Genomic DNA, 25,670 nt, shown 5'->3' on the forward strand with positions numbered 1-25,670 from the left:
TCTCGTGTTTTGCAAAATAATAATGAATCAATTTTAATTCTCATGCGATTGCATGGCATTTTTAAAATAAATTTAAAAATCAAGAATTCATATAAAATACATAAAATATAATGTAGCTTACCTGTAATATAATAACTTAATTAAACAATTAATTATATTATATATATATAATATTAATCAATTAATTAATTAAATTTATTTAATAAAATAATAACTTCAATTAAAATTGAATATAAAATGCATGAAAATTTTTAAAACTGGCATTTTGATTTGTAAACGTAACATTCATGATGTTTATTTGAATTGTTAGCTTCTCAGAAAATAAGTAACCAGACAGAAAACAGTCTACTCGTGCTATAACAGAGCTCACATAGCGCCATGGTTTGGTAACATCCTTCCAACAATGAAGACAATGTAATTTGAAAGGTCTACATTGAGTACAAACAACTTACAATATTAGGTTTCAAATTGTGACATTGTATTGTAAACTTAGTCCACAAGTTACTGATGGCTACAACGTTTAATGAAGAGCATTTAGGCTAAATGTAACAGGCCAAACAAGTTCTGTTTTAATTGAAGTTTTGTAACGAAAGAAAACAAAAGTTTGTAATTGATAACATCTTATTTGTAGGCCTACATATAAGTCTTGGACTGTAGTCTTGCCTACTTTATAGATTCAAAAAAATATTTTTATCTGGCAGCATTTGTATCGTTGTTTAATCATTGGACAACTGGGCAATTTAGCGTGGTACCGAAGTGTATGGAAACAAGTTTTTATACCAAAAAATTCCGACCACTTTATACTACTTTTTTACATTGGCTAAAAGAAAGTAACAAGCAAACTTAAAAAAAAAAGGTTAATAGAAGTGTCACACGAAGCTGACAAACAAACATAATTACTTGGTATGCGCAGTGCGTTTAAGGTGTTTTGAGGGACTGAAACGGTCTGAAATTTCTCCAACATACTCGACGTGACATATATTTCACCTGGGGATTGGTGCAGTGTTTAAGAATTCAGCCAGGGACCCAGGGTAAGCCACCTTTAGTGCACAATTGAACCCTCCCTCAGCGTCAAGCCAATGCCAACATAGGTCTAATACGTTAAATTGCTTACCCCATTTTTTATATATAATACTGTAATTCTGTTTTGGTTTGTTTGGTACAATCTACAGTCTATACTTCTATAGCATACGATTGATAAAGAAACAAATTGCAATTGTACAGTAAGTCGATTTTAACACTTGCAAATTTTTATCAACAGATTCTATAGTTCTTCTTTCAATCGATAAATAGTTTTCAAGCCACATGAGTATGCAATTGGCTATTTTAGTGCATTTAAAATGCGAAAAAGGAAAATATTCAGGCACTGATATGTTTTCCCGAAGACTTTTTTTTACTTAAAAAAGAGGACATGACCTCCAAAAGAGGGTGTGGTAACTTCACAATATTTTAGAACTAAACGCAAACTGAGTGAGTGAATGACTTGTAACTTAGCGATACGCACAAGCAAACAATAGAGCTTTGTGTGGTCACAGAAGGAACTATTGTGACGTCACAATATCAAAAATCTCTTCAAGGAAAAATTATTGTACAACTGAGTATTCTGATTTTCTAGTAGTATGAATACACGTAAATTATCAGACCCATCATCTGTTGAAGAAGACAACTTTCCAGAAAAATTAAATGATCCTCTGCTAAGAAAATGGAACCGCTCTAGAAGTAGGGTAAGCTTTAGATTATTATTTATCCATGATTAAATGACTAGAGAGAGTAATACGTCAATTTAACTATAAATTTAACACATAATTTAGAAGAAATACCAAAAGCATCGCGTCTATGAAAAGTCGTTAGTATTATTTAATAGTTATTGCATTCTTTATCGTGTGTCTCACGGTCGTAGCCCAGAGCATCACACAAGCTTTCGTTCTATCGTTGAACTCGACTAAATCCTGTGCAGAACATTTTGCTTTTGGGACAGGGCATTCGAGGAGATGTTGCATCGTTTGCTCCTGTCCGAGCATAAAGATTCAAAACCAAACCAACCAAACCAACTTGTGCTTCCCAAGAAATACCTCCCAATCTCGCATCAACGTCTTGCATCTTGCAATACCAGTTCTTAAGCGATTGAGGCACCGCCAATACTTACAAGGTTCACGCTTTCTAGGAGCAGTGCCGGTCTTAGGGTATTTCGGGCCCTGTGCGGAATATGTTTTGCGGGCTCCAATGACAATGATCCAATTCAGTAGCGTAGATAGGTATTTTGAAGGGGGAAAGGGGGTTTTGACGGCGTGTTCGCCGAAGGCGACACCCAGCGGCGGGGGGGTCTGGAGGGCCCCCCCCAGAAAATTTTGAAAAATTACTTTGATTTTGGTGCATTCTGAGAGCATGTTCCACAAAAATTTAGGTATGACTATTACTGTAAAATGGTGCTGTCCAGTGGCATAGCAAAAGGATAAGATCATGTTCTTGCAAAAGGATAAGATCAAGGATAAGATCAAGTTAACCTAAAGTTTAGAAAATGTAACGTTATAGACGTCATACATCTTGATGAGTGTCAGACAAAAAGCTTTAAGACAGTGAACTTATTTCATTTCTGATATTTTCAAGTTGTGTATAACGAATCACTGAAATCAGCTATATGGCCTACAAAAGGTGAAGGTCAGTGCAATTTTTCACAGCCCTGGATATTGCGGAGTTTCCATGGACTGCACGAGTTAGCTGCAGACTACTATGGATATTAAACAGTTGTAGAGCATTATAGATCCTATGTCCTATACCATACTAAGTTAGTGTTGATTTGCAAATTAGAAAGCACAAAACACTGAAAGCATCAGTTTCAATATCGTGACATCACACGCGTTCCAAAGGGGGGGGGGGGGGGGGTGTAACCCCCAAACCCCCACTTGGCTACGCTACTGATCCGATTTGTTTTAAGAAAATCGGTTTACTTTTACTTGGTTGCATAAGTATGGATAGAAAGCATGAATGAAAATACATCAAAAACACAATGCTCAACTTCCAAGAAATGTGTGCAACTGTGCATATTGTCTTACGGGAATATTTAAGCATGAACTATAACAATGCAAAAGAAACAAACCCAACCAAATGTACCTGTGCAACAAGGACTCCTTATTATGCTTAAATTGTCGGAATCTATCTGAATTCAGAAGTAGGTAGATTGAAGTTGTCTGAAATGCTTGCAAAATGTCCAGCAGATTCACTTTAGAAAAAGTTTTTACTAAAACTGTTGGCTGTCAAACTCAAAGTAACCCTGCAACTGAAGATGGGCAATATTCTCTGTCAGAGTCATTTTCTATATAATACAGTGGCAGAGTAGCATTTATTTAAATTGTTTGCCTCATTCCTGCAAATGCAAGTTAAAACATAATCAAGCAGGCTAGAAATGGATTCGTATATCATGAAACTGAGCCACAACAGGCAACAAGGGGAAATTTTGAAGACGAGTGAAGGTGTTATTATTGAAGACATCATGCATCAAGTACGTAAACCATGCATCTTAATACTTTGCGGTGAAATACCTCATGTTACACAAACATTGAAAAATAAATACAGCTACTCAATCCAAGGGAAAAAGCACATTGAGATGTATACCGTTATCTCATAAGTAAAATAATAGTTACATTTTGTAAGCACACTAGCTCTTCGAGCAAAGACTTGGCGTTCAGGTCATTTGGGTAAAAATTAGCAAGCACATCACACTTAGAGAAAATCAAGCATTTCTGCTATTGATTTAACATTATAGGAAGCAGCTGGAGTTTGAATAAGGCAAAGCTGACCTCAGAATTTAGTAGAGTTAATCTGTTACCACCAGTAGTGACATCATTTAAGATGTTGTCAAAGAAGTAGACTCACTACTGCAACTAGTATATTTTAAAAACTTAGAAATTGAAGAATGCTTTGCATAATTGCTCAACAACTCTTATTTTAAATCTTTTTTTTCTTTGCTCCACTTTTACAATGATTAGGTATAGCTAATGGATAAATCACTAATGGTACTCTATTGTTGAGCTCAACAACCTTTGCTGGTACAAAAATTACATTGATATATCATCAATCAATCACAGGATTATATTACTATTCAGTGAAAAAAATCCAAACAATGAATAAGTGTAAAATGTAGCCTACTGCACAAACTGTATCTAAGTACAATAACAAGTGTATTAAGATTTAAAAATTGTTTAGGTTGGGTACTACAGAGTAATCAACTTGAAACAATTTGAAAAGATCCGGGCCCCTTAAATGTTATTTTTGAAGCTATGGAATAACAATGACATTTCAGTACTGGAAGTAACATATGTCTAAATACAGTTGCTACAAGATTGAAATTTCTGGTTTATGTTGTCACTGAGCAATGTTACACATTTGGTACATGGCGTTTTGAAAAAAACTGGGCCCCTCAATAGTAGATTTTAAAAATTACATGCATAGGGCATAATAATGATAGTTTAATACTGGAAGTAACAGGCATTTAAATTTTCACAAGAGTGAAGTTTCCTGAATTTATAAAATATTAAGTAATTTGATACATGGCGTTTAAAAATCCGGGCCCTTTAAATGTTTAGTTTTAAAACTACATATATGGCATAATAACGATGGTTTTTGTATTGAAAGTAACATGTATTCTATTTAAACGCGATTGCCACAAAATGAAATTCTGTTGTCACACTGCAATGTTAACTATTTGGCACATGGTGAAATGTCATGGGTGGCCTAAAAGCATGTAAGCTTGTAAAGGTGGCCCGACGCGACAATCTCAGTACTTGCCTCACCCTAAAGCCGCAACTGACTTCAAGGATAGCGGTGCTTGCTTGTGAATCGAATTAATTTTTTTCCATTAGAAATGACAAAAATTGTGCGATCGCACGGTTCGCACACCTCAAAGACCGGCACTGCTAGGAGGAAGGTCTTCTGTGGGAGAAAGCTCCATATTGGCCGGTGTCAGCCTGGCTGCCGGCTCCTCCTTCCACAGTTGGACCCGCACATTGGAGCGACCTCATCTTGACCCAGTAGTACAACTGAAGCAAGGAAACTTTTTTTACTTTAATCGCCTGCGTGCTGCGCCTTTTGTGGCCATACGTTTTAGAAGATTGAAGAGGTTGGTTTCTATAGACTGTTTTGTTTCCACAGAAACATAGTTCAGTTCAGTTCAGTTGTTTTTATTTCTGACCATCATATCAAAACAATACACGTCAACATAGCAAAGGTCGAGAAAAGGGTAGAAGCGACAAAACACGAACGTTAAAACGTGCTTGAGACCGAAGTAAGTTATTGATTTGAAAGAAATTTGGCACGGTCGCAACACCTTCAGAAAAATTTAAGATATAAAGGGAAAATAAAAAAAGAAAATGTTACAAAAAAAAAACAAACAAATAAACAACATATATTTAGGCTATAGCTTTATTAGCCCACATAGTTTTAGCTGATATATTTAAGATTTGTATGGACAGTTGCTATGAAGATCGGCCATGGTGCGTTATCAAGAGTGCTGATGGTCGTAAGGGGAACACGTCTTGATGCGTTTAGCTCATAGCAAAGAAGAGCAAGGCAGGCAAAGAAAACCCCACAAAGAAATCCTACCACGGGCAAAGCCATTTCAAGCGCAACGCACCATAGGCCTTGCACGACTCACAAAATAGATAGGCTATAACTTGACGACAGAAAAACAATGACAAAAACAAATAAAACAAACTAGCAAAAACAACATCATCATCTTGCAGAAATTCAATTATACCCAGGGAAGTTATATCTTGAAGATATCAAGCGTGCTTTGATAAAAGTTGCGTTGATAAAGCGATAATTTTAGACCCCAGTCAGCTAAACTCGTCACCTCCACACTGATCTAACGTTAGCAAACGTTGAATTAATGCAAAAACGACAGGCATCGCCAGCTGGGATGTAGTAGTGGCATGTCACAGTAATATGATAAATTTGGGTTAGGCTACCGTATGTTTTACACGTTAAACCATAACAAAAAAAAAAAAAAAAAAAATCCAATTCGCCATGTTAGAAAAATAGATAAACAATCAGACAATAGCATGACGATCCAGTCCAAGATATTGATATAAAACAACTGGTTGGAGCACATGGCCACCGCTTCATCGAAAGATAGTGATTGGTCGAAGAGGATGGAAAAACTTCTGCAGACTCTGTAGAACTTCTGTGGACAAAAAAACACAAGAACCAGAAGGCCAGTAGGAGTACTTACAACCTTACTATTTTGCTAATAAATCTACACACATTGGCCTATCATTTCTGGGCAAAAAAAAAATATTAGTAAGTTTGGTGTATGTTATACTTAGATAGGATTATTTCAAGGAAGATTTAGCTTGTTCATTTTTGATTTAAAGCTTTTTACAGTTTTGCATTCATTTCTTATAGTAGGGGGGAAGCTTGTTCCAAACTGTTGGCCCCATGTACCGTATTGATTGTTTGCAAGTGTTAATTCTGCAGATGGTCAATGGTGCAACTAAATTTGATGTTTTTAGACATTTGCTTTTGTGAGAACTGCCTTGAAAAAGTAGGAATACATTTTAAAAATTGACTTATAAAACTTTTCTGCTTTTTGTGAACCAACCAGTAAACCATCCACTTAAGGCGGTTGACTGTCTCTTATCATTAAATCCATCTTGTTACTCAACGCAACAAGCAGTTTACCAGCCTCATTTTTGTAATTACAAATCCATTTCGCTAATATAGCATCTTCAGTATGATTATGTCAAGTCTTGTCAAATAATTGTCAAATAATTTCACACTTGACGAGATCATACTGAGAATGCTATATTAGCGAAATCGATTTGTAATTACAAAAATGAGGCTGGTAAACTGCTTGTTGCGTTGAGTAACATGACTGATATATTTTTAAAATCTTGTGATTATGTTTTTACTTATTTTAGTATGATAAACTCAAATAAACATTTTCATTCATAAACACTTTCTTTTTACCATTGGAAAGAGTATGTTACAACCTTTCATATGATACTTTACTCGAAAATTTTTAAATATAGCCCAAAATTGCGTCGCGGATGAGTGATTACGTAAACATAGACATAGAAAAGTGTCTGGCAAATCACACGAACGAGATCAAAGTTGCTTGAAAGTTGCAGATACAAATTACGAAGCATTAACAACAAGTTGATCAAATTCCACACTGACAACTTAAAAACTACGTCCGTTGTAATAATTTTAATATATTTCGATTTTTTTTAAACTTTATGCTTGACTGATCACAAAAATTTCCCATTATCAAGGAGCCATAACTTAAAAAATACAGACCCAATTTTTCTCTAAATAGCACCATTTTGCTCAGAAAACTGAGCTCTACAATTATACGAAATTTCATGAAGATCTGTGACTATGAGTGACAAAATTAAAAATTTCTGGATGATTTCACAGAGAATGGCCGTACTGTCAATAGTTGTCTTAAAAGTGATATTTAACTACAATGTATTTTCCAAAAAATTATACTGTACTTGCATCGCACTCCAACTTCCTGTTCCAATAAAGTTCATAAACAAACAAACAACAACACAATCCGTTTACTTTTAGAGTGTTCGATTCGTGGACTCAAAATACAATGGGAAGTCGATTTTTGCTGAAGTGGGAACTTTTTTGCTTTCTCAACAGCACTTACTTGCGCTTGACCCGGCAATAAAAAGAAGCAGAAGGTAAAAAGAAAAATGTGTAAATATCAAAACACATTGTAGCGTGATGATCTTATTTTAAGTAAAAGTCTAGTAATTCTTTGTCAATGTAGGCCCTACTCTATTTTAGTTTTGAGAAAACTTTTTTCAACAACAACGCATGCACTTCCCCTAATAGCCAGTGCTGTATTCACAAAAAAAAGCACAAGGTATACCGTCTCAGATTTGATGAAGTGATAAATACACAACTTGCAAAATACTAATCTTTATTCTACCATAACACAAATTATCAACATCAAAATTGGACGAGAGGTACAAAATTGTTTATTTTTTATGAATAGGCCTACATTCCAAACAACCTGCCGAGAGGAATCTACATCTTTATCCTCTTTACAAATTTGGGATTTAGTATCCTTAGCTGATCGGTGGTTTGGCAGCCAGGATCTTACACATTTTTTAGCAGTAAATTGAGCCACAAGTGGTTCATTGCAATTAAGCTTAGTAAACATCGAACAACCCAAATTATCAATAAGCAAAGATGCTCTTGAACCTGTGATAATATCGTTCAATAAACTGAAACCACGTTTACATTCTGCTGTAGAACAAGGAAAGTTGAAATTGCTGTCAAGAGAGGCTTCCAATTATTGGGCACAATTTCAACTTTTTCACTAAAGTCTCTTAACCCTTGGATTGACTGTATTTCATCAATGTCAAAGCGTCTACGAATTCTTCTCACCTCTGCTTCTCCATGACGCAAATTTCCTTCTATCATTTTTCAGGTTGCAAAGTTAGCAATATCAACCAGTAGCTGACCATTGTCAGTGTCGGCATTAATGCAAAGTCTCATTTGCATTCTGCTAACAATGCTCTGAATGAATTGATTGAATGATAAAACTCTCAGAACGGGTTCATGGTACACCCATGCATGTTTTTTTTTTAGGTTTGGTTTTGGTGACCGCTAAGTAGTTTTAAGAGACCGCAAGTGTTTCATTTAAATACCAAAAATTTGCCATATTTGCTTAAGACATAGCGAGAAACAACCATTACTTTTCTACTGTAGTTGCAAGTCCAAATTTTGGGAAACCGCTGGAGAAACTTGGGGGACCGTTTCGGTCCCCTAAAACACCTTAAAAAAACACTGCACCCATGTACCATTGTACAAATGTACACCCGTATACCATTGGTCTTCAAAGGGTTAAGTAGTTAGTTAGTAGTTGTCAAGAATCAATAGCCTAAGGATAGCATAGGCACTCTATTTGGAAAACCAGATGGTATACTATAATTGCTCAAAAAAGCAAAGAGTATACTGCGTATACCGCCGTATACCCTACGAATACAGCACTGCTAATAGCGTGCATGTTCATAACACCTCCCTCAAGAGAGAGTCTTTTAAAGTGTCATGTTTGAAACATGCAATAATAGAAAAAATATATCTACAATTCTGGTAGTAATGAAAAAAGTGAAACTGTTCTGTGTGCATATTGGGCCCATCGCACATTTTCATAACTTAGTGTCATTTCAACATGCATAGGTCTATAAAATCAAGCAAAGCCGTTCATGTAACAGACCAAAGATGCAATAGCCTACCAAAGAGCACAGAATAGGCTGAAAATCTCCAAAATAAAGAGAATTTTTATAGGTGCCATTAGCAACATTACCGGAACTGGACGGAAAATTGTAAAGGCACAAAAACAATTATTGTAAGTAGGGGGCTAATAGTTTTAATAGACAAAATGTAAAATATTTAAAGGCATAAATCATGGGTTTGCAACTTTTTTCATTTGAAAACCAAACATATAGCCTTACGTATCTGGATTAGACCAAGGGCCACACCTTCACTTAATATACAGGCTGAGTTGTCTACCACTGGCTTGCATCAAATTGGTTGAGGCTTGCTTTGTTCTTTGGCATAGACCACAAATGCGTCGGCTGCATAGCCGAGTGGTGAGAACAGTGGAACGGCAATCGAAAGGGCGCCGGTTCGACACCGCTCAAGAGCATGCAGCTGTGTCAGTGGCATGACACTTAAAGGCATGCCTGAAGGCGGACACGAAGATTGGCTTCCTTGCCTTCCCGTCCACTTAATCTAAATCTTCAACCACCGGGTGTAAGCCTGGATACGACAAACAACAAACCACAAATGCAATAGCCGCTTAAGATCAGGCGTTCCAAACATTTGACAAATAACTCTCATAGCCTAATAGAAAAGCATTTGCGCTCGATTTAGATGTAATGATATTGGTATATGCAGGACTACCATCGCCTTGCACTCAAAAATAAGGACACGTGAGCACATGTTGCAGGTCATTTACTACCATACTTTTTACTGTAAGCCTTGTTACTCAACGCAACAAACAGTTTACCAGCCTCATTTTTTAATACAGCACTTACAGTAATGCTAAAATAAGATAAAATAAGGACGCTGATGAATCTTGGAAACAAGGACAGTAATATTTTCAAAGGCGTAGTTCTTCAATTTAACGACAAATCTTGCAAATAAGGACGGTATAGTTAGGGCGGGCGTAAGGCTACTTCACACCAGGGGCGCCGGAAGCGAGGGGGCAGGGGGGGCAGATGCTCCCCTGCCCTCCATTTTTCTGTGGATGGGGGGCAATGGTGCCCTTTCAAGGTCATGTAAGCTACTGCACATTTTGCAATACGATTTAACAATTTCAGCTATTCGCTTTTAGCCTAATCATAATCTTTCATTTCTGCCTCAAAATAACATGCACGACACAAAATTCTGTATCACAGTTGGTTAGCCTACATGATTACAACACAGCATGATGTCCTTCCGTGCCATTGTTCTTTGTATACCGGACACTTGTATCATTACTCGATGATGAGCTGATGGATGAGCATTGTCGCTATACCTTATCTTAAAACTTTAGAAAAAATTGGCGTTTCAGCAACAAAACTGCCCTTTTTCATAATCCTGCCCCCCCCAGTCAAAAACCGTTCCGGCGCTCCTGCTTCACACCCTAGGCAAACTTCAATTTCCGGCCCCATTGCTCAAGAACATATCACTGTGATAAGTGAACGATAAAAGTTATTAATTTTTTCGGTTTCTGTAACTCAAGTTGTTGTTTGTTAAATTATTTTACAGTAATAAGTATATGGCAGTTCAAAATTAAATGATCGTAAAAACTTAATGCTGGTACACTTATACTTAATACACTTGTACAGATTAAGGCAAATTTCATTTTTTTTTTTTATTTGCAAGTTTCGTTACCAATTCCGCCATGTTGAGGGCGAAAGCATAGTCAGGCTCGATGTATATTGTAACCGCCAGGGTTGACATGGGTAGTTCAGTAAGTACTTTAAAGTCATGGCCCGAGATTACTTTAATTACCGAACCAAGAAACTTGTCAAAAGACACGAGAAATGTTATGAATGTTCCTTATAATACGAACACACAACTTTTCCTCGGGAAAAAACTTTTTAGAGATGCCTTGCTTGTTTCAGAGAAGGTCCGGAATTACGTTTGGTACCGGCCCGACTTGTTATCTCAACAGCGCTCATCGCAGCTGCTCTAAGCCATCATCCAGACAGAAAATCAATTATTTTTTACTTCAACGTCTGTGGACGTCTATTGTAGAGTGTACAACTGTTTTGATGAATTTCAGCTTTGAAAAGCTTCGCATTAAAGCGTTTGGTGCATTGTCTAAAAGTTTTTATTGCACCACAAAGGATAGCATATCTTCAGGTGTCATAGTTTTTTGAATTTTTTTATTTATTGTTGTCAGTTTACAGCTTGACTCCTTGGAATCAATGCTCCTTTTGCAGGAAATTCCGCAATCTGTATCAAGTTCAAATTTGAGTAGCTTAATCTACTGGTAGGCTACGAAGTGGAGAATCAGCCACTTGAACAATTTTCCTTGTAGGAAAACACAAAGATTTCCTGACCTCATCCCGACGGTCAAAGATAATTTACCGACATATCTGCAAGACATTGTACGTCACAATCCGGAATTGATGAACCACGTCACAACGGAAGTGCACGTCCCTCTACCCAACCGCGCAGGTAAGAAATCTTTGATAGGCTATCTGAGTCTTGTCGCATGCTGCCACACGGGCTTGTCAACTGTTTTCGTAGTGGGATTTAGTAGCCCACCCATTTTTGGGGTGTATAAGTTATATTGCCCACTAAAGCATATGGAGAATAAGGTGTCAAAATAATCTTGGCCTATGATTCATACATGACCCGTGTTTTACATTTGTATGTAAATACATCGCTCATCTAATCGTCTTCCAAGAAGTGTGTCAATGAAACTTGTTCTCAGTTTTCTCCGATTTTGTGATGGGTGATTAAAGTAAGCTAGTTTAGTCTTTTTAGCTACACATAGGCTACTGTAGCTTGTTCAACAAACTCAAACTCTTGTAGGCCAGCGTGAATTTAACAATCGGTTAAACATCGAAAATCAATGACCGATTTCTTTAGCTTACAACTTTTTTTTGATTTAGCTACAAAGCTGAACATCCCGACTATGAGCGGAAAATTGATGTCAATACGTTAAGCCAGGGGTCACCAACCTATTTTGCATGCGGCGGGCAACTTTGGCACTAAGGAGAGCTGTGGCGGGCCGCACTAATAAAATTTTAGGTAGGTTGACTCTTATGCTAGAAATGAACGCATTTCATACCCAGTATCCAGCGTTACATGTTGTTAATATTTATCTTAGAATACCGCAGCAACAAAATTAGTCGAACAACGCTACTGCCAGGACAAACTCCTTTACCAACACTTTTGATTTCTTTAACATTGCCTAATAAACGAGGCCACTTGTTTTGCGCACTATATAGGCGAGCGGTTTCGTCAGAATATTCATCGCCAAGCAAGAGTGGTGGTATCACTTCGCTTGACAAAAGATATCTTGCAATTAACAATTTCAGTAAACAAGGAAATGTTTGACACATCGCAATATAGGCAACAATAGTGACCTGCATATTAGCGAAAAATAGGCTCCAATAACAGGGAGAAAAAAACCAGGCACCATGAAACGAACGCTTGTGGAAATTACCGAAAAAACGTTTCTATCGTAACTCATGAACAGTGTTCCCTCTAAAAAAGCAATGAGTTGGTTTTTCATCCTTTTTGTGAGAGTCTATAAAACCGTCTTTCCTTGATTATTAGACAAATGTCACTTGCGGTGCTTATTAGCATGGCAAGAATTGTTGATTAACAACATTTTGCAGTACTAAGCTAAATATTTTCGTAATACCAGAAAAAGTCTTTAAATTTATATATAATATTTTTCCAATTTAATATAAATTGAGTTGGCACACCGACCTATTTTGCCAACAAAAACTTGCAAAGGAACACTGCTCGTGAAACCCAATAACGGTGAAACGCACACTAGTGTTTACATGACATTTACAAACTTAAAATAAGCAACCCTATGCTCACAGACATTTTAGAAATTCGAAAACAGACGTTTCAAACTTTTAATCAACCATTGGGACAGTGTGGCTGGACATCGCATTGGAATAACTTTAAACGACTCCTACCTAGAAGTACAATCTGATTGGTCGGTTGGTGGAATCGTATGCACAGCGAAAATATGCTTCCCAGAAAGTATTTTTTGCCTTCATGCTGTTTAACTCCTCAAGAAAAGTATTTTTGGTTATACTTGTGCGCTGATACCTTCCGCGGGCCACACATAACAGCGTGGCGGGCCGCCAGTTGGTGACCCCTGCGTTAAGCCAAATCAGTAAAAAACTGTAAAATGTCCTTGTTAAAAGCAAGCGCAGGCTATATACCAAGTGTTGGCAACCCAATTACTGTTCGCGGCCAGAGCAGGCCACTATGAAAAATCACCTGGCCGCGGACTCAATTAGTTGTGCGGTAGCCAGACAACCACTTTATCTTATTAGCTATTTACCAGATCGGGTACGGATCTGACCAGATCTGGACCAGATAAAGTGGCTGTCTGGGTAACTACATGATGCATCATGTGCGAGCAAATCTACGTTCTGAGAATATCTAACACCACTACACGACAATAGTCTCTCTCGAGCCACTACCGCAGTGGTATTGCGCATTGCTCGTGATAAAAAGGAAATAATCTTGTTTTATTGCAATGATTATGTGCCTGGGTTTGTGCATTAATACTGTTTAGTTTTAGCCTAAGTGTTGATTTTGTGAAATCCGATATTGAAGTAGCTGCAATGCTACATGTCTGGAGAAAAAAGTCAGGCGCCAATTTTTTGAAAAAGCTTTAGTCATGTAAATAAAACAGATGTCTGAGAAAGTGAAATCTTGTCAAAGTGATTGCTGTGACTTTCTGCCGTTCTCTATAGCGTTTAGATGAGAGAACAGATACAACAGATAGTATAATCTCGGCATGCTTTACAGACGCATGTTCTTGAGCGCTATCGATCCAACGCATTTGATTGTCGCACCATGACTCTGACCACCCGGCTATGCAGTCGGCATACTTTATCCGTACAATAGACAAGAAATATTTTTTAGCCTATTAGCCGTTTTGCTGGTAAATTTCCATTTCAACAATAATTTGTTTGCATTATAGCTATTGACAAAGAACAGGAAATGGATAAATTAGAAGAAGTGAAGGCTTGGAAGCACGGAGTGGCACCATATGATTATTTAGGCCTGCTTTGCAATGAGAAAAAAAGAGCTGCAATTGAAAATCATTAGGATCGTGCAACTGTTAGGTTACTGGATGGTTGAGAGACTTGCCTATACAAGTAGCTTCGCTGAACAAAACGATTAAATAATTTTACTACACAAGGTCACGAGTCCGAATAGACTTAGGTCTGCCGTTGACCGTGTATTGTTCGAAAAATGTTCTACTCTTTACTGCAGACAATTACTGCTCCAAGATCCTTCTATATGCTCATCTTCAACCGATACTTGATACACCTTTAATAACTCTAGTTAACACACCTTTTGTGACTGTCAACTTTAACGACTAAGGTCGCAATTGAATCCAAAAATAGCCTACTTGGCTTTTTTCGAATTATTGAATTTGTACAGGCCTATATTTACATAGTTATTCTCTCTGTAACACGCTACATACAATACACATTTCAAGCAGAGTTTTTTTGACTTGTATGCACTAGCTAACAAAAAAATTCGTTGATGCCTGGAATGTCAGACCTATGTTGGTGTATAGGCTACTTGGTGTATATACTTTTTTCAAAAATGTCATAATTTTTTTTCTTATTTGCTCTACAATAGTTTGTGAAATACGTATTCTGTACTCCTTGTGGCGCTAGATTTTGCCTAGGCGTTATATGCCAGAATGTATTTCAATTTTTCGAGGCATGTTATGAATAGAACATATTTTTGGTGCAATTTTTGGAGCAGTTGTGGGAAAGTTCATTTGGCTCCGTTTGACAACACTGGGTTGAATTGTGAGGTTCAAAAATATCATTTTTAGTTTTACTCTTGTAAAATTTACATTTTCTGACAAGGAATCTATGGAAGTCTCGTACACTTGTTTCTTTCAATTTCAGATATTAACAATGCGCTTGAATTGAAAAAAATGAGATTCCTTGATGTTGGTCAGTTCTATATGTTTATGATTTCGTATAAAACTCGCCGTCAAAAAGACCAATCAAGGCTGTGGAGTCGTATGAAAATTATACAACTCCGACTTCTCTCCGACCGAATTTATAGGAAAAACCTAGAACATCACATAACTAAGGCGAAAGCGAAAATTGAATTGAGTCCTGTCTTTGTCATGAGTTACCAAGGGAGGTGAGGGGAACTTATATACCAGTCCCAGGTATACAAGTCCCCCTCCACCCCCCTTGGTAACTCATGACAAAGACAGGACTCAATGGACATGGCCCTTTCGCCTTAGTTGTGTGATGTTCTAGGCGTTACCGAATTTATAACTGGCCGACTCCAACTTCAATGTTGCCAGATTTTTATATGTTTTTGTCATTTTTGATTTTTTGTCTGGTAAAATTTATGAGCGCAGTGCATAGAACAAGAAAAATTATTGAAAAAGATTGCAAAGAAAGATTTTATTGTTCATCTTTTTACATCAAGTCGGAGTCAGCCTTTTTTTAACGATTCCGACACCAGACATGCCAAAAACCTTCCGACTCCATTGCTTCAACTCCACATACCTGGGACAAACTCTACTTCTAGTGTCAGTTGAAATGCATGCTGTTAAAGTAGGTTCTATTAATTCAACGTCAATTCCAATGATACAAATATTGATAAAATAAAATCAGCCAATGTTCCATTTTTTTGCAAGGCTTCCTGAAATGCGATGTTGCCAAGCAATCGCGTTGATTTCAACTTAGTTATCATACCGAGTAGCTCAACTGCCTTGGTAGCTCATGTTTCTCATTTAAAATTGCAACATCGAAATCAAATTTTATTTCATGTTCTCAACCTAACTTCCCAGAGCAGGGCTCAGTGCAATATGAGTGCAAACCACTAAATTGTCGGTCTGGTCAATAGCGCGTTTTCCTTCAACACGAAACCCATTAGAGCTATATTCAGCAGCGATATCTTATTAAATTGCAGACGTAAAAGCAAGATAATCCTAATACAAAAATACGAAAAAAAAAATTTTGAATGTTTTTGGTAAAAGCAGAGTCCTCCTGACAGCCATTCTCAATGGAGTTATCTTAATCAAACAAAATTGAAAACAAAGCACATGCAGAAAAAGACAAGAACATGTAGAAAAACTAAGAACGCGGTGACGAAGCTTATGCTAATGTTGGTTTTAAAGCTTTGTGAAAAAAAGTAACGTTGCGCTTAGCAGATGTGCTGTATCAGAATTATCTTTCGCGCCTCTATTCAAACAAGTAGTTGCAACAATAAAGCGCCGAGGACAACATGGTCCGCACCGGCGGTGACGTCTGCGTGACATAAAAACAGCGTAGATAAACCTACAAGCTAATAAACTACCAGTGACTGTGGTTGTGGCCAGATAGGCTAAGCACTAGGGTGTCCCAGTTTGGGTCGATGTTTTAAAACTTTTGCTTCCACCTTTCATGTGGTGCCTATTGATGAGAACACTACACGTTTACAATTTTCGCTTCGTATCTTAACTTTCAAGGGGTCCTCAGTTGATCTGAAAATTAAACTTTAGAGATTTTTTTACCAGAAAATGGCAATTTTTGAGCTGTTTGAAGACTCCTCCAAATTTATTCTTATTACTTTAATTTTTGGATTGATGTCTTCTATTCTTCTTACCCTATCATATTCTATTTAGGAATATACTCGAATAATGCCTAAATTTCAATTTTAAGATCAACTAAGGACCCCTAAAAGTTGAAATATGCAGCGAAAATTGTAAATCTGCAGTTTTCTCATCAATAAGCACCACATGAAAGGTGGAAACAAAAAATTAGAGCATCGACTAAAAAACGGGGCTCCCTACGAGGCACTTTGCACAATATACATTTTGCTAAGGCTGTGGAATCGGACGAAAAATATATGACTCCGACTTCGGACCCGTCAAAATTTCTCCGACTCCACAACTTTAACCGGTAATGTAGAATTGGAACAAAAAATATACGAGTTCGACTTTTCGGTTTATAACTGGCCGATTCCGATTCCGGACAAGACAAATTCCTCCGACTTTTGAGTTCACAGCCCTGTTTTAGCCACCAGACTCTATTCGTTCATCTACGACGCCGACACACGCCCCATCGGTCTAACACTACCAAGACAGGCATGGGTGCGCCTCAACCGTCTCCGTACGGGCGTCGGGCTTTTCCGCTCAACCATGCACCAATGGGGAATGGTCTCTTCCTCCTCCTGTGAATGTGGTGCCGAGGAACAGACCGCAGACCACATCATCAATGACTGCTCCATTTTCAAGCCACCTAACGGAGTGGAAGGTCTGCGTGTTATGGATGATGAAATTAAAGACTGGTTGCTCTCTAGTAGCCTTCCAGTGTAGTCCGGGAACATCGTGAATCTGGGGTGGTAAAAGGATAAACCCTCGGCCCCAGACGCTCACACGACGACGACAGCCCTGCATTTTTCTATATCTTGATAGAAATATTATTATCAAACAAACTATTAAATCCAATACGAAACTAAAAACAGTAGGTGTCACTTTTTTCGTCTCTCCTATTCAAAACCTCGGTGACGACATTCTTTCTGAAGCTATCCCATTCTTGCTGCTTTGAAAGCTGAAGGCGGATAAATGCTTCAGTGGGGTACCTACCAACCATGGCATGCAAACAACGCAACGTGCGTGGAGTTGCGTACTTTTGAAACAACTTTTTTGAAACAAACACGCATTCCGCCCCGTTGCTGACCAAGGAAAGCCGCAGCTCCGTTCTTTTCATCATTTCTTCCAAGCCCTGCGTTTGTGGACATAAATATTGTAATGTAATAAAATAACACAATTACGATATCACATGGAAACATCGCCACAGCAGAGTGGGAAAGTTTTGTTGGCTTGATTGCACGAGATTGCAGTTGCCGGTTCAATGCTATCACAACTCCAATAAACTTCCTAAATTCGATCAACACTATATTGAAAACAAAAGTCTAGAGCAGTTCGATGACTGAAAAGAGCATCACAGAAACGTGATTAGCTTTCTGTAGCTGGAAATAAAGGCAGTGCCAGTAACCTTCTTTTGTAAAGCTGACAAGTGTTTCTCAAACTCTAACCACTGATAGCTGTGAGGGTTCTACAAAGAAACCACACATATTACTGAACAGTTTGTAAAAGTGGTACTGGTACGTTATGGGACTCACAAACACGCATCCAGCAGACAAAATGGCGATTTCAGCAAACCGTGGCTTCAAATTCATCGCTTGGTTGGATTCACCCAGGCCATCGGATAAAGCGGCATGTGTGAAAGTTTTGGATGAATTTTCTTTAGCTGTGATGGCATAGGGTGTGTCATCAATGATAGATCGGCGAATATCGTGACGTGGAATCCACAAACTGGTCGAATAATAATCTGGTGATTAAAACTTTGGTGGGTTTTTATCTGTAGCTTAAGTATTCTTACACCAAAAATCGGTGTAATAATGGCAACTTTATATCATCAGTAACACTTGATATCATATTTAGTCTCATGCGCAGGGCCGTGTTAAACGCCCCCCGTACCTCCCGACCGGGGATGCCCACGGTTGATTAGGGGCCCACTTATTTTGGTCTGGGTAATGTTTTTTGACAGTTAAAAAGATAAAAAAAATTAAATTATGCAAGGCCGCATTTACTGCTTTCCAAACCCCGACTGGCCTACCTCTAACTAGGAGGCCACTCATGTTTAGTTCGTGCGGCGATTTTCGGCTTGTAATTGTGCACCTTTTTTCTCCATTTTTGTAATGTTTTTTGCTTGCTGAACCACATTTTGTTCATCTCGGCGATATTGAGCAAGCACAGTTGGGGATTAAGGGAGTAAAGAGTTTTTTGTGTCTAAAAAAAACTAACCAAACGATGCAATATTTCGAAGTAGGCTACACTGTTCATTCAAATAGCATAGTTAAATAATAATAATGAAAACGATAAATTTCAATGTGAATCGAGATAAATTATAAAGTGAAAATGTTTTCTGTGAAGGTGGAGACACCTCAGGTAAAATTTTTGAAGTCCTAGCCTGCTGAAAGGCTATTCCACTCCAGGCTATACAAACTTTCAAGAAATAAATTATTGAAATCCTTTTGTGGTCATGAATAAAAAAATTGAAATGGTTAGCCTTGGCTAACTTAAATTTTAAACAAAACTTCTACTCCAATTCAATATTAATTTGGTTACATAGGCTACAAAGTGTGCATCGATAAAAAATATTGCTTTTAAAAATGTCTAAACAGTGACCAAAACAAGATTATATTTGTCACAATTTTCTGAGGGGTAAACCCCCACACCCCTTTCCGTTTCATGTATTTGGACATTACGTTTTGCATTGCATTGTTCATTCATGTTATAAATTTTACTTTGTTAAAACTCTGGTCCTTTCTCAACTTTTTCTAGATCCCCTTCTGCATTGTCGGCATCGCCTGTTAACTATTTTTTTCTATACATTCTTAAAAGTTGTTCACTATTTTGCTAAAATGGTAAATGTAAATTTTTTCCCACATTAAAAGAGTTTGCCGCCCTAAACGGTTTCTGGTCTTATTTTTAAGAGCAATCACTAATCACAGGGGCCCACTAGTGGACTCCCTGGGGGAGATGATGCTCACACGGCTCTGTTTATGCGGTGTATGTTCATACGAATGGCAGCAAGGCTACCTTGACTTGTGCTCAGTTTCTGTGCCAACTGGAGTCAGAACATAATCTCTTTGATTTACTTTGTGTGAACGGTACGCCGCCATTAGCTGGGGTGTTGAAATCAACGTGAAGAAGATTAGCAAAAATAAAGCAGTCCCTTGTCGTTTGCAACCCTAACCCTAACACGATAGTCGTTTCGTGTACTAAACCTATTTTATTTTCACAAATAAATTTTGGTTCGGAGGGCTAAAAAAAATTCCTATCAGGTTTTGGTTGTGGGTTTACAGGCTAGGCGTCGTTAGATTCCAGGTAGGCCTAGGAATATCATCGCAATGATGTGAAATGAGTTTACACATAACCTCTAACCGTATAAATGAACTAAAGCGTTTCGGAAACAATCTTTCGAAGGATTTACGTGCATAACATCAGTGGATAATATGAATAAATTTTTCTTATTTGAAAGGTTACAGAGATTTCTTTACCGTTGATATCTATCTCAAAGCTCTTACAAGCTAAATAACTGTTGACCTCAAGCTCAAATATATTAGCAATCAAGTATTTTTGCTTACTTTTTATGTTGCGTGTTTTGTGATGCAGAAATCTTTTCATGTAAAGATTTCATACCATGAGCGATGGCATTCTTCTTCTGAATAGTGGGTGAGATATGAGAATAAATCCTTTGATAGATCATTGCTTGATGGTTGGCCTAAAATAAATTTAATCTAAATCATAACACTTTCCAGAAAACCTTTTTCTATCTGTTACATGGTGTAAACTGTTTCTGCGTGATTCTTTAGCACAGAATTGCACAAGTACTCAATACTCAACAGCAGTAACTGATCCAGGAGAGGGCACTTGGCCACATGCACTACAAAAAGAAAAGAAAAAAAGGCATACATATATTTTCTTTATTGCAAAATTGTCTTGCCCCACTAGCTTCGCTCGCTCAGACCCTGTTCATTTATTTAACCGATGGCGATGAGCACTCAGGGCTTCAGCAGCCCAATAAAAACGTAGAATTGTTTACGTGCCTGTCAAAAACTAAAAAAGTTTTGTGCAATGTTCTAAAGTAAACGCATTGCTTATTCAACTACTTAACAATTAGATTAACGTTGTCCTCTCAGTGTTAATTGAGGTATAAAATGAAGTGTGCCTTGTGCACTACATGAAGGAAGATGGGACGCTTCAGATGGATTTATGGATTTTGGGTTTTGTGGCCGTGTTAACTACTGATATATAGCCTACTACATAATTTTTCATTCAGGCACGTTTTAAACCTTTCAAGGTTTTGCCACCTTTTCCCGTTCGTTAACGTGCTGGTAGGTTTATATGGGTTTTTGTAGTTAGTATCTTTTTCGTCCCGGACGCGTTAATGACGAAAAATAAAATGATTGATTGATTGTTGAAGTTTTACTGCTGGATAACACTGCACAAACTACAAACCTTCAACACATTATTGAAATCCTTCTTTGATCATAAAAAAAATATATTAATTTTTTTTTAAATGAATAAAGTACATCATCGGCTGTCTTACCATATTCGATTTCTCTTCTGTCATCGTAACAGGTTTTTTATTGTGTATTTCCGGCAATGACTCATCAAATATAGTAGGAAGGCCAAAGTCGATTTCACGCGGTATTTTATTGCCGATTGCTAAAGATTCTGATGAACGGACAATATGTTAGAGTCATATGCGGAAAAATACATTTAATTAAGCCATGTTCACTGCACTTTTCACCAAGTGATCTCATTTCATCATATATAGGCCTACTGTAGATACAAACGTTACAAGATAGAAAAAACAACAAGAACTTGGTCTGCAAAATATTGAAACCTTGAAAAATGAAGATCCAAATGTTGCTAGACAGCAAAAAGTTAAAAAGTCGGTTTGCAAATATTGAAACTTGTGCAATTCCAACTATTGGTGCATTTTGGCCAATTGATGTGCTTATGTATATATTGTGATGTATTTAGATGGCAGGTTAACAACGAAAGATGACGAAGCTGTCGAGTGGCTGATGACATCATGCCCAAACATATAGTCCAGAAGAACAGCTCATACGACGAAGAAGAAGAAATGAAAGAATAAACATTTTCTGTAATGGATGCAGCCTACTCTTGTATGTGGTTCCAGCTGTTACTAGCAGTGCATTTGTAATTGCATTATAGACCAAAGGTAAATTAGAAATGAATCCAAATTAAAATGACCGGTTTTATAACATTTTTAAAAATTTTGTCCATATTGCATAAATCGTGAATTTTGTTTTGTGACGTCACATAGCAATGCATCCTTTATAACAGACATGTGCTACCGGCGGCCGCCATGTTGTTTGGCGAGGCCTGCCTGATACTCAGGATAATACTAAACGTGTAGGCTATATTGTATACTAGCCATCTCGTTATATCTCATTGTTTCCAGCATTGGCGGTAAAATCGGGCTGAGGGAGGGCTGAAATGAACCGTAAAAACTTTGTGAATAGCATCTTATCTTCACATCGAAGCAAGTGTACATTGGAGTGAACTGTGTAATGTTGCGCTGAAGCTTTGTGATATGATGACGCTGTCTTGCAATTTCACAATGCGAGTTTAGCAACTGAGAGGTTTTGCTGTAGTCAATATTCTGCCAAATCCCATTTCTTTTGCTTTCAAAATATTAGTGGCGTAAAAACCGGGGACATAGTGAGTAAGTGAGCTCATTGAATTTCTAGTGAACATTCGCTGCAGTTTTGCTGTTGCAGTGCAGACAGTTTCTACTACCGTTTTTGGAAAGTTTTCTGGTCTTTGAGAAAGTGAGCTCATTTTTGTGAGCTGAGAAAGTGAGCTCACAAAAATTGTAATGACAAGACAGGGCGACAGGGCGTATATAGAAAACCTTCTCTGACGACGAAGCTCTACACCTCTTTCATCTGTGTAGATTATCTTACAACAGTTTATAGGAAATGACGTTAGTGAAATCTCGCTTTTAGAGATCACTTTTGACTTTGCAAAAAACACCATTTCTGTTGACTTGGGTATTTTGAGCTTGTTTTTATACGCAATATTTTCATTAGAAAATGGTAATAAATTTTTTTCTAAAAAAAGTTGATGCGGCCGCGTTATCATTCAAAGTTTCATGTTTGGCCGCGAGTAAAAAAGGTTGAACATGCTTGACTTATAATGTGATGTCAGACTTAACAAAATTCAAATTCTAAAATCCTTGGATTTTCATTTTTCAAGTTGTTACAATTTTGCAGAATTATTAACCACTGATGGTTAGTGGTTAACCGACGTTATGAGCGTAAAAGTTGGGCTACTCTCGTAAAGCCGAATTTAACACTCCAATTCTAATCCATGATTTAACACGCGAAGAAGGTTTTACTAATGTCATTACATTATGTCAATTAAACGGAGCTAAAATAAGCTGGTCATATTAAACATTATACTTTCAAATGACAAACACAGACTTGCTAGAAAACAACTTACGACTTCGAAATTGAAGAACCGCCATCTTCTCTTTGCTGTCAATCAAAGGAAGTGTTACTTTGGACGCAACTATAGTGTGACGTGGCATGCGCAACTGTGCACACTTGTACTCTCGTTTACCGTCCAGCGTACAAACAACACGACACTGCAAATGTAGATCTACTGTGGTTATTTTCAATTAGAATAACGCTACGTACAGTAGAATACAAAGTGAACAGAGTTGCAGGGAATTGATGACTGCCAGGCAGTAACTGCTCTTGTGCGGGATTTGATAACCTTCACTACCCCCAAACCGAAAAATAATGCAAGTATTTAATTTAGAAAAAAAAGTTTGGTTACTTTGCTCAGTCAATCACAGTATATCAAATTAAAGACGACGTAGGACTATCAAGTCAACAATAGGATTTAACTACAATGAAAGAGAACGAGGTCATGAGCCACTCATAAATAAGAATGATGGGATGCTTCGTAGCCATTTGAATTGCACTCAACTGAATAAATTAACAGATCGGAGTAGAAACATCAACCAGAAGCAAAGGAAAGCTTTCTTGTATTGTAAAGTAATTAATATGTTGAGGCGTATTTAGAACTTTGCCAGAAACAAAGCGTTGAAATAGCTCACTAGGTCTAGGCATCGACAACACGATCGTTTCAACCAGCGTGGTCCAACTACAGGCCCGCGGGCCGCATGCGGCCCGCGAGCTTTCACAGTATTGATTTAATTTGTATTTATGTTACAGAAAGTAATTTTAATTAGAACAAGTATAGCATTTGGACAAAAAGTGTCAAAAATTTAATTTAAAGTTGTAGACAGCAGGGCCTATACTGTTTCAACCTATCAGGTCTCGTCAGTACAACTGGGCTTCTTAAAGGCTGATATATACCTAGTGTTAAAGGCTGATATGTACCTTATGTACCTAAACTTCCTGTGCAATCTTGCTTTCCTTACAGACATGACAATGCACATGAATGTGTTAAACCTAAATTTGCAGGGGCAAAATGAAACCTCAGCGTGCTTCTGGAAATTAGTCAGCAAGGATAGATTTCCCAAACTGAAAATTTTTGCATTAAAAATGCACTCAATGTTTGGAAGCACATACATGTGTGAGAGTACATTTTCTAGAATTCAGCAAGTCAAGTCTAAAAACAGAAATCGAACGATAGACGAAACACTGGAAGATAGTCTCCGACTTGCTACCACTAACATTGAAATTGATGTAGAAACGATAGTATCAGAGAAACCTCGACCACAGGCATCTCACTGATAGAGCTTTGAAATAAATTTCAATTTGCTATTAATTTTAACAATTTCGATTTTTAACAACTTTAACAACTTTGATTACGCACTCACTATCATTTTATTGGAAATGGCCCGCAAGTTGTCACGTTTTTGTAAAGTGGCCCGTAAGTTAAAAGTAGTTGGACCACGCTGGTTTCAACTATAAACTTAAAAACATTTGAATATGAAATAAAATTAAATTTGTGTCGGTATTTTCTGGTCAACAAAGCTGATAAACAAGACATCTCTGAGGCTACTTGGGCGAATCATAAATGGAATTCTGAATAGAAATCAAGTATCACCCGACTCTATTCGTTCATCTCCGACGCCGACACACGCCCCATCGGCCTGACACTATACAAAGACTGGCATGGGTGCGCCTCAACAATCTGTTACGAACAATCGTTCACCAAATGAAACATCACATAAAACCGTTATGGTCTACTGAACCTGGTGTCTTACGTCATGGAAATTGCTAAAAAATACGCCGAAATTGCAACATACTTCGTAAGACTTGTAAAACATTGCACAATTTCTTTGAACACCTGTTGAGAATTGCTTCACAATGTTTATCACTGTTACGTCACAGAAGCTGGTACGTGCATTTGAAATATCTCAAGTCAGTTTCGTCATTTTAGAATCGTCGTTGGAAAGGTTGGTCTGTTTTGCTTGTGCTTACCAACTAGACGAAATTTCCGTCTTTTATCCAAGTAATTTGTATTGTGGTGACAAGTTTTAGTGGTGTAAAAAGAATAGACTCTTGTCACAGAGGCTCACACGAAGAAGAAGAAGCTTTCCTAGAACAATACTGTTCTGCTAACTTTCCAATAATAATCAAAACAATGCTACAACTCTAAACACTCTTGTTTCGACAGAAACAGAAAATGATTTATTTCTACATTGAAATGTACTTGTTGTCGTAAAATATTATCACAAGAACTGACACGGCCCGATCTGGAGTGGAAGCAAAACTTACTATTAGAACCAAACGTAATGATTTTGGTTTCAAACCTCAGCTTCACATTAAAACGATTACTGCAAAACATTTCTATGATTTGACGGTCATAAACAAATACAAAACACGCTAGCTCAAACAATAATCCA

At 37.5% G+C, this 25,670-nt stretch overlaps 2 protein-coding genes across 2 annotated transcripts in view; one reads left to right on the plus strand and one right to left on the minus strand.

The window, feature by feature from the left end:
• Positions 1–1,563: 1,563 nt before the first annotated feature.
• On the plus strand, positions 1,564–15,686 carry LOC145783250 (uncharacterized). Its single transcript, XM_082595068.1, has 4 exons — positions 1,564–1,724; positions 7,567–7,685; positions 11,546–11,685; positions 14,192–15,686. Exons 1-4 carry the CDS (start codon positions 1,620–1,622, stop codon positions 14,317–14,319), a joined length of 492 nt encoding a protein of 163 aa, XP_082451194.1. The 5' UTR covers positions 1,564–1,619; the 3' UTR covers positions 14,320–15,686.
• Positions 15,687–16,005: 319 nt separating this feature from the next.
• LOC145782984 (uncharacterized) overlaps positions 16,006–25,670 on the minus strand; it is a 36,149-nt gene continuing 26,484 nt past the window's right edge. The window contains exons 11-15 of the mRNA XM_082594741.1: positions 23,288–23,432; positions 21,360–21,487; positions 20,395–20,531; positions 18,364–18,556; positions 16,006–17,963 (exon numbers count right to left, since the gene is read on the minus strand). Of these exons, the coding sequence (XP_082450867.1) occupies positions 17,694–17,963; positions 18,364–18,556; positions 20,395–20,531; positions 21,360–21,487; positions 23,288–23,432 (873 nt within the window). The 3' untranslated portion in view covers positions 16,006–17,693. The remainder of the gene's footprint in view (positions 17,964–18,363; positions 18,557–20,394; positions 20,532–21,359; positions 21,488–23,287; positions 23,433–25,670) is intronic.

The sequence above is a fragment of the Aplidium turbinatum genome, chromosome 14, assembly GCF_918807975.1.
Source record: "Aplidium turbinatum chromosome 14, kaAplTurb1.1, whole genome shotgun sequence".
Lineage (NCBI taxonomy): Eukaryota > Metazoa > Chordata > Ascidiacea > Aplousobranchia > Polyclinidae > Aplidium > Aplidium turbinatum.

Bases quoted from the DNA above. Each gene is read 5' to 3' on its own strand.
- LOC145783250 (XM_082595068.1), top strand. From the start codon at position 1,620: ATGAATACACGTAAATTATCAGACCCATCATCTGTTGAAGAAGACAAC. The intron at 1,725-7,566 runs GTAAGCTTTAGA...GTTTACTTTTAG, and splicing joins GGAACCGCTCTAGAAGTAGG to AGTGTTCGATTCGTGGACTC. The intron at 11,686-14,191 runs GTAAGAAATCTT...TTTGCATTATAG, and splicing joins CCCTCTACCCAACCGCGCAG to CTATTGACAAAGAACAGGAA.